The following is a 15,354-nucleotide window of genomic DNA, read 5'->3' on the forward strand; positions in this document are numbered from 1 at the left end:
TGTGGAACATTTGGTTGTCAGTCTCCATTTGGGGACCGCTCTACTCACGGGAGTCCCAGTGGATACTTCTCCATGCTTGAAAGGGTTGCTTGGCATCCCTCTCTTCTCAGTTCCTGTCCTAACACTGCACCCGTCACTCTCCATGGCTGGTGGGTTTCCATTCTTCTCCTTCGGGTCCCATCCTTGGTCCTTCCGTATTGGTTCATTGTGACCTTGGCCGCGAGTTTCCTGGGCTGAGGTGCCATGAATTTGCCTTTCGGCCCTGGGGCCTTGGGTCACCGTCCACGATGGCTCAGCTATTCGATGGACTCGAGCTACAAGCCATCATGCTGGCTCTATTGGGGGGCCCTGCCTGTCCTCACTGTCTGTCGGACAAACGACCCGGCGATAGCATATGTACATCCTCCGGCATGCATGAGAATGCGGAGACAATGCTGGGGTCTTTCCGGGGGGTCCTTTTGTCCCGTCTCTCTCCCTCTGTGGTCATTGCGAGTAAGGGGAGATTGTACAGTGGACTTCCTCAGTTTTCTCCCAGGGCAGTGGGTCCTCTCACCAATGGTCTTCCTGCTGTTCGAGCATGAGGCCTTTACCAACAGTAGGAAGACCTTTCAGCACGTTTGCAAGGCTCCACAGTTTGGTATGTGATCCGGGTATTAGCTGGCTTCCACAAGTGGCTGCCTTGACTGTTCTGAGGAATATTTCCTCCAAAGCATCGGTTCCGCCATCCACACTGTTCCCTCAGGTCTCCAGGGGGCATTTAGGCTTCCCGAGAGAGGGTAAACCTGGTGGCTCCAGACTGGCTACACTAGTCATGGTAAGCGGACATTCTTCCAAGGTCGGTAGGTCCGGGGTGGCATCTCCCTCTTCGTCCAGACCTACTGCGACTTGGCCCATTCCTACAAGGACACTTTCCTTGGTTAGCAGGGACTTCGGAGAAGGAGAAAGCTGCAAGTTTTTCTCTTGTGGTCTGTACTACGCTGCGAGCCCTAACTCGGTGTCCAGCTTGCCCTTACCTCCGGGTTTGGAAACTCTACCTCTGATGGTGTCTGTTACGTGTTGCGCCTCGCACGGTTCTTGGCTTTCCTTCTGGAGGATTTGGAGGCTGGTTGATGGCTTAGTTTTGGGATAATACAGACTCTGGCCCTTTCAATTTCTTTCCAGCAGCGTTTGGCTCTGCTTCAGAGGGTCCAAACTGTTTTTGCATGGTGTGCTGCGTATTTAGCCACCGTTTCATATGCAGGTGGAGCCGTGGAATCTTAATCTGGTCTTATTGGTTCTCATCCAGGCTCCATTGGCGTAGTTGCAGTCAAGGGCTCTTCGGTTAGTTACTTGGAAGCTTGTCTTCCCTTGGCATAGTTCAATGTTTGGGTTTGGCAAGCCACTTTTTCTTTTTTTTCCATGACGACTGTACAGGTTTTATGTACCCGCTGACACTTGCTTCAGCCTTGTACTGGCACAGGCTTTTGTCCTCCTTCAGGGAATTCCCGGGACTAGGATGACCAGGCTCTGCCAGTTGAGCTCTGTCATTACTTACTCAAGCCTATTCTAGTGCGGGGTGACCGCCACCAGACCGTGTGTCAGCGCCTTCCGTTAGGTCAGCGGCCAGCTTATGGGCAGCGTGATGTCCCTCGTGCTTCTACCTGGTCCCCTGTCCGCGCGTTTGCTCATTTTTACATACCAGGTTGTTTTGCCTCCGGACGTACAGTTCTCCGGTCAGACATCCTGAGCGTTCCCTCCCCTGATGACGACTTTTGAACATCCCATTGTCCAGTGTTCCCCAGCCTTGCTGCAAGAGAAAATAGGATTTTTAGTCAACTTACCGTTGAATCCTTTTCTCTTATGCAGGTTGGGGAACACTGCGATCCCTCCCTCACGCTCAGTCATGCGAGGTTTTTTGGTTCTTGACTGTCCTTTTCCCTACTGATTTGTTGGGTTATTCTACAATTACACGGGTTCCTGCTACTCCTTTCCGGACTCTTTTAAAGAAGTACTGGAATTGTGGAATTGCAGGGGGGAGGAGCTTAGGTTTTAAAGCTACATTGTCATTAAGTGCCAGCTCCAACCTACAATTCCATTGTCCAGTGTACCCCAGCCTGCTTAAGAGAAAAGGATTCAACGGTAAGTTGACTAAAAATCCTATTTTTTGTATATGATTTTGGGCTTAGATGGTATAAGACGTTTCGATTCTTCATCTAATAATAAAATATAGCAGTGTTCCTTAAACATTTCTTCTATCAGAATATGATTGCTATTATATCTTGTTAAAAGCCTTCTGAAATTCTTTATTTTCATTGCTTTTTTGTATATATTGGATCCGATATCCCAATCTATCTTCTTTTCTTTGCAGCCTCAGTTCCTGAGTTGAAATATTGTTTAATCAATTTGTAATGCTTGGCATACACTACCAGATAAAATGCCTGTTAGACTGACATACATTTTATCTGGTAGCCTGCTATCCTGCAGATATCATGGGCATACACTATGGAGGAGAAGGAACATTTCCCCGTCCCTTCCCTGTGAAGGAAAATGTCTGTCGGTCGGCCACAGCTGGGCATACACTGCTCGGTGCGGCCGACTTTTAACTTTCAAAATATTGCATTGGATGGGCATGCTGGACAATCCGGCATGCCCCACCGATCGATATTTTAGAATTTTTCAGTCACACACACAGTACAATTATCAGAGCAATCCGCCGATATGTGGCGGATCGGCCCGATAATTGTATAGTGTATGTCCAGCATAAGGGTTATTTTTTTGTATATCCAAAATATTTCTGATTGTATGGCTGGTAGAGTCTCTCTGTATGTTCTTTGATCAGCAGATCCCTTTTTCTGTCATTTGTTTTCCTGTCTGTATTTGTGTGGTTATACCAGTTTTGTTACACATATTTCGGTTTCTTTTTCTCCTTCAGATATTGCCTTCTAATTGATTTTCTTTTGTCATATTTTGTTTTAGTTAATTCTTAATTCTCTTTCCAATCCCTTTGGAATTTCCTCTGTTTTTGTTTAATTATGTCGCTTTTCAATTTTTCTATTTTGCCATTACTCATTGAGATCAAGTTTGTGTAGTTCTCCATATTTTGCAGAGATTATATATTTTTTTAATGCTTTTATTGATTCTCTGTAATGATATTTTTCAATCTTCTATGATCAATTTTATCAGATCCCTGGAGCAGGTGTCCAGAATCTCATTCCATTTTCTGTAAAAATCTATTTGTGTGGGTTCAAATGTGGGATTTTCAATTCTCTCGGTATCATCTTTGATAGTGTTGTGATCTTCCACCATTGTTTAGTTTCTTGTACAGTATGTATGTTTTTTTCTAGTTTTAAAAATTGGCTGTAGAATTTTTCATCTTCTACAAGTGTCATAGGTAATTGTTGATTGGTAGAAAAAAAATCCTTCCAAATTAGTCCTGCTTTGTTCATGTGTAATATGTATTGATGACATGTTTGTTGGCAAGCTGTGGTACACTTCATAAATACTTTACAAATGAAGGAAAAATAAGGTCCAGCATTAGCGAATTGTATAAGCAGCTCAATAAAGTAATGGTATACAGTAGCTCAGCGGGCAGCAATTCATCCCAGGTAGGGAGAGCTAGAGAGCTTTGTCCTCCTAAACATCAGGCACTGGCAGTTTTGAAAACTGAAAACTTCCAGCACCATCCGGCTAGCACAATTGAACCCCTAGGTATAAACATAGGTTTTTATATTTTTTATACCACTTGTTATTCTTCATTATTTTTATGTTGGTTTACATGTCTCTTACACATAAGTTATACACAACCACTTACCTTATAGCGCTCTTTTCTCTAAACTTCCAGAAATGTTCTGGTGCCAAAAAAGTTCCTTGTTCTTTTTGCCAATTGACATTGAAAATACAGAAGCTTCTCCTCTGCCAGTCGCTGTGTGTCAAAGAGTACAGTGCTTCTGGTGCTGGAAAATGCTGACAAGAGCTGGAACATTTACATAAAAAGAAAGCTGAACAGTGCAAGACCGACAGTTTGTTAGAATTATATGAAGCACAAAGGAAAGGTTGGCCAGCTTCTATACAGGTTGTAGCCAGATGGATTCTGCAGGCTTATTCTACAGCTGGGCTGGCTTCTCCTTCCCAGATCTTAGCTCATTCCACCAGATCGGTTGGTGCTTCATAGATGACTAGGCATGAAGCCTCAGTCAAGCAGCTGTGGAAGCCATTTGGTCATCAGTCATTACATTCTATCAATTTGCTGAGCTTTGCATCAGAAGGTGCTGACTTTGGAAGAATAAATTTCAGTTCAGTATTTTCTGAAAATACTCTTTCCTAATAGTACTGTAGCTTTGGAATGTTCCCATGGTGAGCAGTGTTCCTCAGATGGAGGAGAAGAAAACCAAATTTGTGGTACGTATTGTTAAATTCCTTTCTTCAGGTCCATCTGGGGGACACTGCATTCCCTTCCAATTTATTATCTTCTGTAAGATACTATTTCTATCCTGCTATCTTGTATACACCCTATCCTTTTGATGTTTGTAAACTCATGACTGGTGAGAGGTAAGGGGGAGGAGTTTGTATATTGAACATAATTGACCTAAATTAAGTTCTAACTCCATGGTGAGTAGGGTCCCCAGATGGACTTGGAGAAAGGGATTTAATGGTAAGTACCAAAAATCCTGTTTTTGGATAGATAAACTAATTGTCTTTTATTTAATCTGAATAGAAAGTTGACATTGTAAAGCGTCCTCAATCAGGGACATCTTCTACCTCTAAGAGCACATCTCCTACTCTCACCCCTTCTCCGTCATCTACACCGAAAGGTCGTCTAGCAGAGTCGTCCGTGTCTTCTTCCTCTTCTCACAAGCTGTCAAAGAGTAGCGGAGGCTCTAGCAGTGGAACCATTACTGATGAAGGTATGCCTTTCTGACCCAAACCCCACATAGAAACAACCTTAGGGTGCTAAGCCAAACAGCAGTAAGCAAAAGAACATCCCAAGTTGCATAATAATGGAGACATTTAAATTCTCCTGCACAGAGGATGAAAAATATGACGCCAAGGTTATTGCGAAAAATAAGTAAACATAAATAAAAATAAATGCTAAATGCCTAAGTATTATTAAAATGATGAGAACAATATATTTATTATAATAATCAATTAAATTTCATCCTTCATTCATTACTTAGGACTTTTACTTGAACATCTCCATGTTTGAATGAAAATAGTTATCTGAATCTCATATTGTGTGGCAATTCAATTTCAATGATGTGCACACTGATTGTTTTGTAATATATATTTGTTGTGAAATGTTATTTCTACTTAGAATTAATATATAGTCCTTTTATAGGTTTTTTTGTTTACCTAATTTTCACATTAACCTTGGCACCACCCCCTCTTTCTGAATATGTTTGGCGTCAGTTTTTTCACTTTTTATTTTTTCTTCAATACCTCCCACCTATCCTGTAATGCTAACATAAAATAATGTTTGAGAGAGTCTAAAGCTGGGTACACGCCATACAATGTATTATACAATATATCATGCAGTCGCGGATTGGAACAATATATCGTATAGTGTGTATTGCGAATCCGTCGTTCTGGGCCATGGTTTATTGCATTGTCCGATCTGCTGTCCTGCACATCACAGTATAGCTACATGCAGCATGTAACAATACATTGCGCCGTCTTATGGCAGGTAGTGCAGGGTGTATCATTACATTGCTTGCCACATCACTGGGTTGCAGAGTCATACGGTGTGTACCCAGCTTAAGGTTGTCGCCAAAGCCAATCAGATTATGCCACCTAATAAGTAAAGGGAATATGCAAGCCCAATTGCTTGGCCAGGGTATGGTTTATTTCTCCTTCATCCAATGGCGGACAGTGAAACACTGTGGTTTTGGCAGTGGTGGATGAGCCTGGCACTTTAAGAATTAAGGAGGAAATGTATGAAGGGGCGATAGGGGACAAAACGGTAACTACGCACGTTAAGTGCTGCTGTTACTACTTCCCTGCATGTAGTATCGATTTAGACAGCTGCAGCTGTTGTTGCTTGATGCACAGCATTGTCCCTGGCTTTTTTTTTTATTTCAATGTGCCGCTGGGGGCTTCTGACCGGCGCATGCCCAGAGCGCCAGTCAGAAGCCAAAAGAGGGAGAGTTTGATTTGCCATAGAGATGAGTTAGCTCACTCCCTCTTCGGCAAAATATTTGTTTATATAGAGCACACATATTTTGTAGCGCTTTACAGAGAATATTTGGCCATTCACATCAGTCCCTGCCCCAGTGGAGCTTACACTCTTTGTTCCTTATAACATGCTCACCCACATACACACTATGGTTAATTTGTGTTGGGAGCCAATTAACCTACCAGTATATTTTTGGAGTGTGGGAGGAAACCCACGCAAGCACAGGGAGAATATACAAACTCCACACAGTTAGGGCCGTGGTGGGAATTGAACCCATGACCTCAGTGCTGTGAGGCAGTAATGCTAACCATTACACCGTCTGCGCTGCCATTATCAGGGACCCGCTTCCCCACGATCAGGAGGTGAAGCATGTCCACTCAAATTACGGCCATTAGCCTCCAGTAATACATCTCCCCCCTGATTCTGAAATGGCTCCTTCCCCCTCCATATCCGAGAGCTTCTTTTTTCTAAAGTGCCTGTGGAAACTGGGTCACTTTCTGGGGCTGCCAGTCAGCCTCTATGCTTATTTGGATTTTTACTTTTATTTTTTTAACTGATGGTTCCTGGTCTCTGTGAACACAGCCTGGGTAGACCATGGTTTACACAGGTCTGCCTGCAGCGAGGGAGGTCTCTGGAGGGACCCACCACCTATGTGACAGGTTAGTGTCTGGGCTTCCTGGCTCTGTCCACTATCGGGTACTGTGCATCAGAGACCCAGATAAGTGCTACAGTTACCGCTTCCCTGCATGTAGTAATGCAGGGAAGAGAGCAGGATGACAGGGGAAGAGTGCTGGTCAGAAGCCGAAAGAGGGAGAGTGCCATTCGCTGGAGAGGTAAGTTAACACTCTCCCTCTTCGGCAACTAAAATAATACATGCCGCCAATGAAGGAACCTGCTTTGCCACGCTAAATGGACGAAGCAGGTTCGGACAAATAACGCCAGTTGCCTACCCCTTTATACATCTCCCCCAGTGTGCCTCCTCTGAGTCCCATCATACTGAGACAGCAGCAGCAGCCATTTCCAGCAAATGCCTGCCTCCAATGTGTCCCCTCTCAGACTGGGACAGCAGCTGTGGCAGCCTCCGACACTCAGCACTCATAACTGTGTCTCCCCCTGTCTGGCACAACAGCAGCGGTAATTTCCAGCAACAGCCATAGCCAGCCTGTTTGTTTTATGTACAAGATATATATGCTGTAATACATGTTGTTGTGTTTATTTCATTATGGGAAAAAGTAGGTACACAGACAGCCACCTTATGACAGTATAGTGGTGCCTTATCTATTCACACCTGTGATACTGTAGTTTCCTGTCTACTTTTCATTATGTTTTCTATGAATATATTGAATAATGCTAGTCAGAGTATGCCACACTCTTTCTGCCGTGGGCTATTGTGTTTCATTAATGGTGGCTCCCAAGATGGCTGCCTCACATTTTACATGCTCCTGAACATCTCCATAAACAGCTTAAATTCTACAAAAGTGACATCAGAAGCACAAGAAATATCCAAGGACTTACCTTATAACTTGTACGGCACTACATGGACATGTCTCCAAAATCAACGGATTGCATTCCTGCACTGAGATTCACATTGGATTGGACTGAAACCTCTGCCCTCTCCACTAGAACTCAGACTGGCATTACCTCTGCAGTGGACACCCCAGAGCAAGGTACTGTGGAATACAAATTATCTTTCTTTGGCTCCAGCTCTCCCCTAAGACACCATTCACCTCTGTTCCCTGCTCAACAAATAACTCTGATTTTGTGCATTAATAATCTAAAATACAGTATTTCCAGTCTCTGAAAGTTGGAGGTCTGGTCATTTTAACACAGGATCCCATTTTTTTCCCTGGAGACATGTTATCTTTACCCTTGAACAGAATATCCACTTCAAAAGGAGTTTCACACTGGGATTTTCACACCTATACAATAGGAATGGCTTCTAACACCTTTCCACAAGCCTGCTTTGCCCTGGAATAATTTGTGTGACTAAATCATCGACTGAGAAGACAAGTTAGCTTATTTAGATACTCCTTATTCAAAATATACCTTTTGTACAAGAGAGAAACAACTGGACATAGCAATAGCCAAATTAAATTATACTGTTCATGAATTCCATTATAACTTCTGGATCACACACAGAGTTGAGAAAACAGAAAAATAAATACTGAGTGATCTGCTCTCATCATCAAATGTAATTCATGCTCTCTCATCGATGACCCAATGTATTTTTACACCTCCAGCTTTATGCTTTCACTCTGCCCACCACGAGCAGCAGTTCTATTGATCCAGCACAGGCTTCCATTCTTAAATCCCTAGGCATTTTCAAAAAAACTCAACGGGGCAGTCGTGGGAAGCGAGGACGAAAATCTCTTAGCCGCTGTAACCACGTCAGTTTCTTGTCTTGAGGTTCACCAGTTTCATATAGGAAACAAATACAAGTGGTACCTATCAAACAGCCCTGTGCTTGAAAGAACATATCTGTAAACTCTCTCTCAGTGACTGACATCCTCAGAGCCCCCACACTCAATATAAAGAAAACTACAGGCCCTCTGGTATGCCCAGTCAGGTCCGTCCTTTGTAATGCCAGATCTATAAGTAACAAGACTGCTACAATTGCTGTCCTTATTGAATCTTCAGATCTTGCCTGTATTACAGAGACTTGGCTAGACAAAAATGCAGCACCTATCTTGGAAGCCGCAGTTCCAACAAATTACTTGATCATTCACAACCCAAGACTTAACCGCAGGGGAGGTGGAGTGGCCATCTGCTTTAAAAAAGCACTTACTGTAAACTTAGGGTCCACCCAATGGAAATTACTCATTTGAGTGCATTGCTGCTCGGAGTGCTACAGAATTAGGATTCAGAGTACTTCTCATTTACCGCCCCCCTGGAGATGGAAAGATATTTCTACAAGAATTTGCAGATCTTTTTGCTGGACTAGTTCTGGAGCATCAAAGATGGCTGATCCTTGGGGATTTTAATGCATGGGTTGATGCTGAGCTCTCTCACCTTGGCCACGAATCTCCTGTGCACAATGAATGCTCTGGGCCTCACACAAGTCATTCCTTTGGCTACTCATGTAAGTGGTCACACTCTTGATCTTGTCTTCCAGATTGGATTAGAAGAAGTCTCTGACCTAAATATAAACCCAGTCACGTGGTCAGACCACCACTCAATTTGCTTCTCAGTCGCAACCCCTCAAAATAGAACTTTACCCATGGAGTTGACAAGGTATCATCCTAGGAGGGGCATGACCCCCCAGGCTCTTGCCGCAAACCTTGATCTATCTGAGGTAATGGGTGCCTGTGAAGATCTTTGTTCTCTTGTCCATTACTATAACAGAGATGTGACAGCTGCAACGGACATTATCGCCCCTGTGCGTATACGACCCCGCATACCACAACGTCAAGCCCCTTGGTTTGACAATAGTGTTAGTGAACTCAAGAAAAAGGGACGTAGACTTGAAAGACGATGGAGGAAGACAAACCTGGTAAGAGGATAAGTTAACACTAATCAAACATATTGGAGAATATCAATATCACCTGTAAGAAAACAGAGTTCCTTTCAAATGAGATCAAGGCAGCAAACAATAGGCCAGCTCAGCTTTTACGTACAGTGGAGATGCTTTGCAAACCAGCATGCCTGCAGCTTGATGTAACCCTCTCCCAGTTAAGATGCAATAAGTTTGCAAAATTCTTTGCAGATAAAGTATCCTCCATCCTGGCTAGAATCTCCTCAGTGGCATCAAAGGAGTGCCAAACTACCAAGCCTGCCAAGGTAAGCCACCTGTCTCCCTGGAACAGTTTTGACATAATGGATGTAAAAGACATTGCCAAAATTATCAGAATGTTGCGACCCACCACCTGTGATCTGAACCGTGCCTCAACCAAGTTTCTCATAGGGTGTATGGACATGATTGGCCCTGTAATTGCAAAAACAGCTTAATGCTCTTTACAAACAGGCATTTTTCCAGAACCACTAAAGGAAGCAATTGTTAGACCACTTCTTAAAAAAAATTATTTAGACCCTGACTGCATGACCAACTATAGACCAGTATCAAACCTTCCTTTTCTAGTAAAGGCCATTGAGAAAGTGGTGGCAATGCAACTGGAAACCCGCCTGTCTACCCATGATATTTATGGTCCATTCCAGTCAGGATTCAGAAGAAGTCATAGCACTGAAACAGCCCTGGTATGTGTGCTTAATGATCTTCTGATGGGAAGAGACAGAGGTGATTGTTCAATCTTAATCCTTCTGGATCTCTCAGCAGCATTTGATACTGTGGACCACGGAATTCTAATTGAGTGCTTGAAAAAATTTTGTGGACTGGATGGCACAGTCCTTTGCTGGTTCAAATAATTTCTGATCGGCAGGTCACAGATAGTTTGTTCTGGAGTAAATTCTTCATCACCAGTGCCACTTCCATGCAGTGTCCCACAGGGATCTATACTATCTCCCATGCTTTTTGCAGTATACATGCTACCATTGAGTGAAATAATCAGACGTCATAGCCTGGTCTACCACTGCTATGCAGATGATACACAACTGTACCTGTCCTTTGCTCCAGGTACAAAGGACCCCATAACAACCCTAAATGGCTGCCTAGCTGAGCTTCAGGAGTGGATGAGTGCCAGTTGGCTGCGACTGAACCCCGATAAAACAGAGGTCCTTATTATAGGTCACAGGACAGGGCTACAGCATAGCCAACCAACAGGACTTAACGCTTGTGGAATCAGAACTACAAAACCCTGAACATGTGCGGAATCTTGGTGTTGTCCTGGATAGTGGCTTGACACTTAATCAATAGGTATCAGCCACAAATCAAATCCTCATTCTTTCATCTGAGAAACATTGCCAGAATAAAGCACTTAGGGCCTGATTCAGACCCGCTCATAAGCGCATGAGCGCTCGCGAGCGGGTCGATGGTGTGCTCTGCGCAGGCGCAGCGGCCGCACTGCAAGTGCGCAAGCCCCGGAGCGAGAGAGAAAATCTCTCGCTCCGTGGCTCACTACAAAAGGGGCAGCTGTCGATGTTGATCGACAGCTCGCCCCGTTTTGTAGGTGTGGCGGGGGGTGGCTTCACAAACGGAGGCGTTCCCAAGCGAACGCTTTCAGTTTGTGGGTGGCCCCACTGACATCACCAGTGATATCAGTAAGAGAGCTTCCGGCTCTATTAGAGCCAGAAGCTCTCTGAGGCTTGCGGCCACGAGACCCTGCCACAAGGGTCTCATCGCAAGCCCGATGGTCGCGATGATCTTGACCATCGCGACCATCATCCTGGCCGCTCGCAATAGCTGTGGGTGGTCACCCACAGCTATGCGAGCGGCTAGAAGGCCGCACAAAAAAAACCGAAACGCTCAGATTCAGAGCGAGTGCTCTTTCAGAGCGTCCATCTCTGAATCAGGGCCTTAATTCCCTCAGAAGATCTGTCTAAAGTCATACATGCATTTATATCATCACGTCTAGACTACTGCATCGCCCTCTATCTTGGACTTTCAGCAAAAGAAAAGCTTGCAGATAGTACAAAACGCAGCTGCCAGGCTATTAACCAACCAGCCCCGTTCCAGCCACATCTCTACTCCTTTCACTGGTTGCCTGTCAGGTGGCGAATTTTTTTCAAGATTGGCTTACTAACTTACAAAGCCCTACATGACCATGGCCCAAGGTACCTGAAGCAGCTTCTGATTCCTTACCGTCCCACTCAATTACTGAGATCCGTTGACGGACTATTAACAGTACCTAGAATCTCCCGAAATTCGTCTGGGAGTCGAGCTTTCAGTTTTGTGGCTCCAGCCTTATGGAACTCACTTCCCCGCACAGTTCGAGAGGCCTCCACTCTAGAATCTTTCAAAAATAGACTCAAGACTTACCTCTTCACCCAAGCATTTCACTAATGTCCCTTGTTTAAGCTTGTTTTGTATTTTGTACTGTAAAGACAAATGTAAAGCACTTTGAGTCCTTTAGGAGAAAAGCGCTGTATAAATAAAATTATTATTACTATTATTACTGGTGATACTGCAGTGTTATATCCATGACAAGATGGCGGTATTCTGACAACTCAGCATTCTTGAGAGACATGCTGTATGTTATATTACACAATGGAGGTATTCTGACAACTTGGCACTCTTGGGAGATATGCTGCGTATTATATGACAGGATGTAGGTCATCTGACATCTCAGCACCCTTGGGAGATATGCTGCGTGTTATATGACAGGATGGCGGTAATCTGACATCTCAGCACCCTTGGGAGACATGCTGCATGTTATATGTCAGGATGGCGGTAATCTGACATCTCAGCACCCTTGGGAGACATGCTGCGTGTTATATGATAGGATTGCGGTCATCTGACATGTCACTACAAATGGAAGATATACTGTGTGGGCTCCTTTTGTGACCAGCATGAACCAGCCTCAGTTTACTTCCAGAAGTGCATACCTCACCATAACTGATTACCCTGCATTCACGTTTTGTTTTTGTTTTTTTGTATTTTTTTATTTTTAGATGAGCTATCTGCCATACTCAAGAAGTTATCACTCGAAAAGTACCAACCTATTTTTGAGGAGCAAGAAGTAAGTTGTTTAATATGCTGAATTAATGATTATAAATTAGTAAATTTATCCCTACGAATCTAAAGTGAGAGTTTTTAGAAGTGAAGATGTTGCCCATAGCAACCAATCAGATTCTACTTAACATTTAACTAGCATCTTCTAGAAGATCATAGCTAGAATATGATTGGTTGCTATGGGCAATATCTCCACTTCTAAAAACTCTCACTTTAGTAAATTTACCCGTAACATGAAAACTTGCTATGTGTAATATATAAGAATATTGTGTTCCATGTAGTTGACATGATAGTGAACGATTTAATAGGGCTCAGATATTCTATAATTATTATGCCTTACTTATAATGAGCAAACATGTTATGTAGCCTTATACATTAAAGGGGATTATGATACAAATACATAACATATAGTAATAAGAAACAAAAGTTTAAAGATGGCCCTGACCAAGTGAATTTACAATCTGAAGAGAGAGTGGGAGAATCCTTATTAGCAATCAGTGGCGATGGGCATTTCTGTTCCGCTCCTGGGGGTGTGTTATAGTTGGAATGAGAAGAGACAGCATTAAGTGGAGACGTGACAGATGAACTAGTCATTGTCAGACAGTTACAGCACAGTAGAAATGTCCAGATAGTCAGTCATGACTGTTCTTCAGTACTGTATCTCCACCTCCCATATTACGCTTCCAGTTCTGCAAAGCGTTTCGCTATTTTTTGTATCAAACTCACTGCTGGACACAGAGCTAGGTCACTTGTTCACTATGGGGTTCATTTACTAAAAATACTGTTATCGCGGAGAAAAAGGCGATGTGCAGCAGGAGGCGACTACCGCACTTGTTACTGTTCACTCACCTCGGTGGTGCTATTTTCAATAACTCATTCCCTCGGCGGTGTCGGCAGGTTACAGAGGCTCACCCTCTCTTCCGTCCCATGCAGCACTGCAGCTGCAGCAGAGAGATTTAAAAAAAAATCCAAACTTTATTAAAAATATGACAAATAAGACTTCTGGATCTCAACAGTCTTTACACTGCAGAAGGAAAATAACGGCACCTAGAAGAGGCGAAAATGGCGCTGAAGAAAACTACTCAGGTTTGCGATCCATTCCGACCATTTTCAATTCCAGGCCTTGCCGTTTGGACTGTCCACCGCCCCTCGGGTGTTCACCAAAGTCATGGCAGTCATGACAGCCAACCTCCGTTGCAGGGGGGGTCAGAATTCTTCCTTATCCGGATGCCCTTCTGCTCCTGGCCCAATCGCCAGAGCTCTTGACGATTCACATTCACCTAACAATGGTGCTTCTCCAATCCAACGGTTGGAGAATCAGTTGGCACAAGTCTATGTTGACACCTTCACAGCAGATGTTACACTTGGGTGCTCTTCTGTATTCCGAACTTGGACAAGATTCGTGCCCTGCAGACCAAAGTTCGCTCGTTCTTGGACCTTCACAGAGTGTCCATGAATGTGTCTCCTGGGGACTTTAGGCTCCACGTTCGATATGGTGGAGTATGCTCCATTCCATTCCAGTCCTCTGCAACTGGAGGTTTTGGGCAGGTGGAACGAGTCGTATCTACACATCAAGACTCAGGCTATTGTCCTCTCGACGGCGGTTTGCCACTCCCTCTTTTGTGGCTGCATCAGTCTCATCTGTACAAGGGCCGGCCATTCTGGATCCAGGACTGGGTTTTGCTCACCATCGAAGCCAGTCTTGGAGGGTGGGGAGCCGTGTCCTGTCGGCAGCCATTCCAGGGCTTGGTCTCAGCGATGTATACGGAGCTCATTGTCTGGCTTAGCCCCTCCTTCAGGGGCGTCCGGTCAAGGTTCAGTCGGACAACATGACCGCAGTCGCCTACATAAATCAAGGCGGCAGTCGCGTGGCCATGAAGGAGGTCAGCTGCATTCTTCACTGGGCAGAGCGCGGCAGTGTTCATTCCTGGTGTTCAGAATTGGGAGGCAGACTTTCTAAGCCACCAGGGGGTTTAGTGGGCTGTGCATCCAGATGTCTTCCGGTTGCTGGGGTCTGCCGGATACAGACATGGTGGCGTCTCAGCACAATCACCAGTGACGAGGTACTGGTCCCGCACCAGGGATCCAGGGTTTTTCCTATTGGACACTCTGGCAGTACCCTGGACATTTCCTCTGCTGTTTGTCTTTCCTCCAGTTGCGTTGCTCCTGCGAGTTCTTTGCAAGTTCAAACTGGAGGGCAACATGATGATGCTGGTGGCCCCATATTGGCTGAATCAGGGGTGGTACGCCAATCTTCAGGGTCTCACCATCGATGCTCCTCTGCATCTCCCGTTCCGGCCAGATCTCTTAACTCAGGGCCCGTGCCTCCATCCAGATCTCACACGTCTCTCTTTCCCTGGGTGGTTCTTAAGTCACCCGTCCTAAAGGCAAAATAATTATGCAAGAAGATTATTCGCACTATGCTTAATGCCCAGAAACCCTTGTCGGCTATGATCTATCACTGTGTTTGGCAATCCTAAATTGCCTGGTGTTTGACCAAGAGTTTCAATCCCAGGACTTTCCGTCTTTCGCAGATCCTTTCTTTTCTATGGGCGGGTCTGGGTTTGGGCCTCAGGCTCGTTTCCTTGAAGGTTTGAGTTTCTGCCCTTTCTGTTCTCTTTCAAAGACAGATTGCTCTTTTTCC

General features: G+C 44.5%; 1 protein-coding gene across 2 annotated transcripts in view; it reads left to right on the top strand.

Annotated features, from left to right (window-relative positions):
* Nucleotides 1-15,354, top strand: part of ANKS6 (ankyrin repeat and sterile alpha motif domain containing 6) — a 153,432-nt gene that overhangs the window by 110,550 nt on the left and 27,528 nt on the right. For both annotated transcript variants that reach the window (XM_088442303.1, XM_088442302.1), the window contains exons 12-13: nt 4,694-4,883; nt 12,650-12,717. In XM_088442303.1, the coding sequence (XP_088298429.1) occupies nt 4,694-4,883; nt 12,650-12,717 (258 nt within the window). The remainder of the gene's footprint in view (nt 1-4,693; nt 4,884-12,649; nt 12,718-15,354) is intronic.

This window comes from Taudactylus pleione, unplaced genomic scaffold (genome assembly GCF_031769625.1).
Source record: "Taudactylus pleione unplaced genomic scaffold, aTauple2 ptg000309l, whole genome shotgun sequence".
Classification (NCBI taxonomy): Eukaryota; Metazoa; Chordata; class Amphibia; order Anura; family Myobatrachidae; genus Taudactylus; species Taudactylus pleione.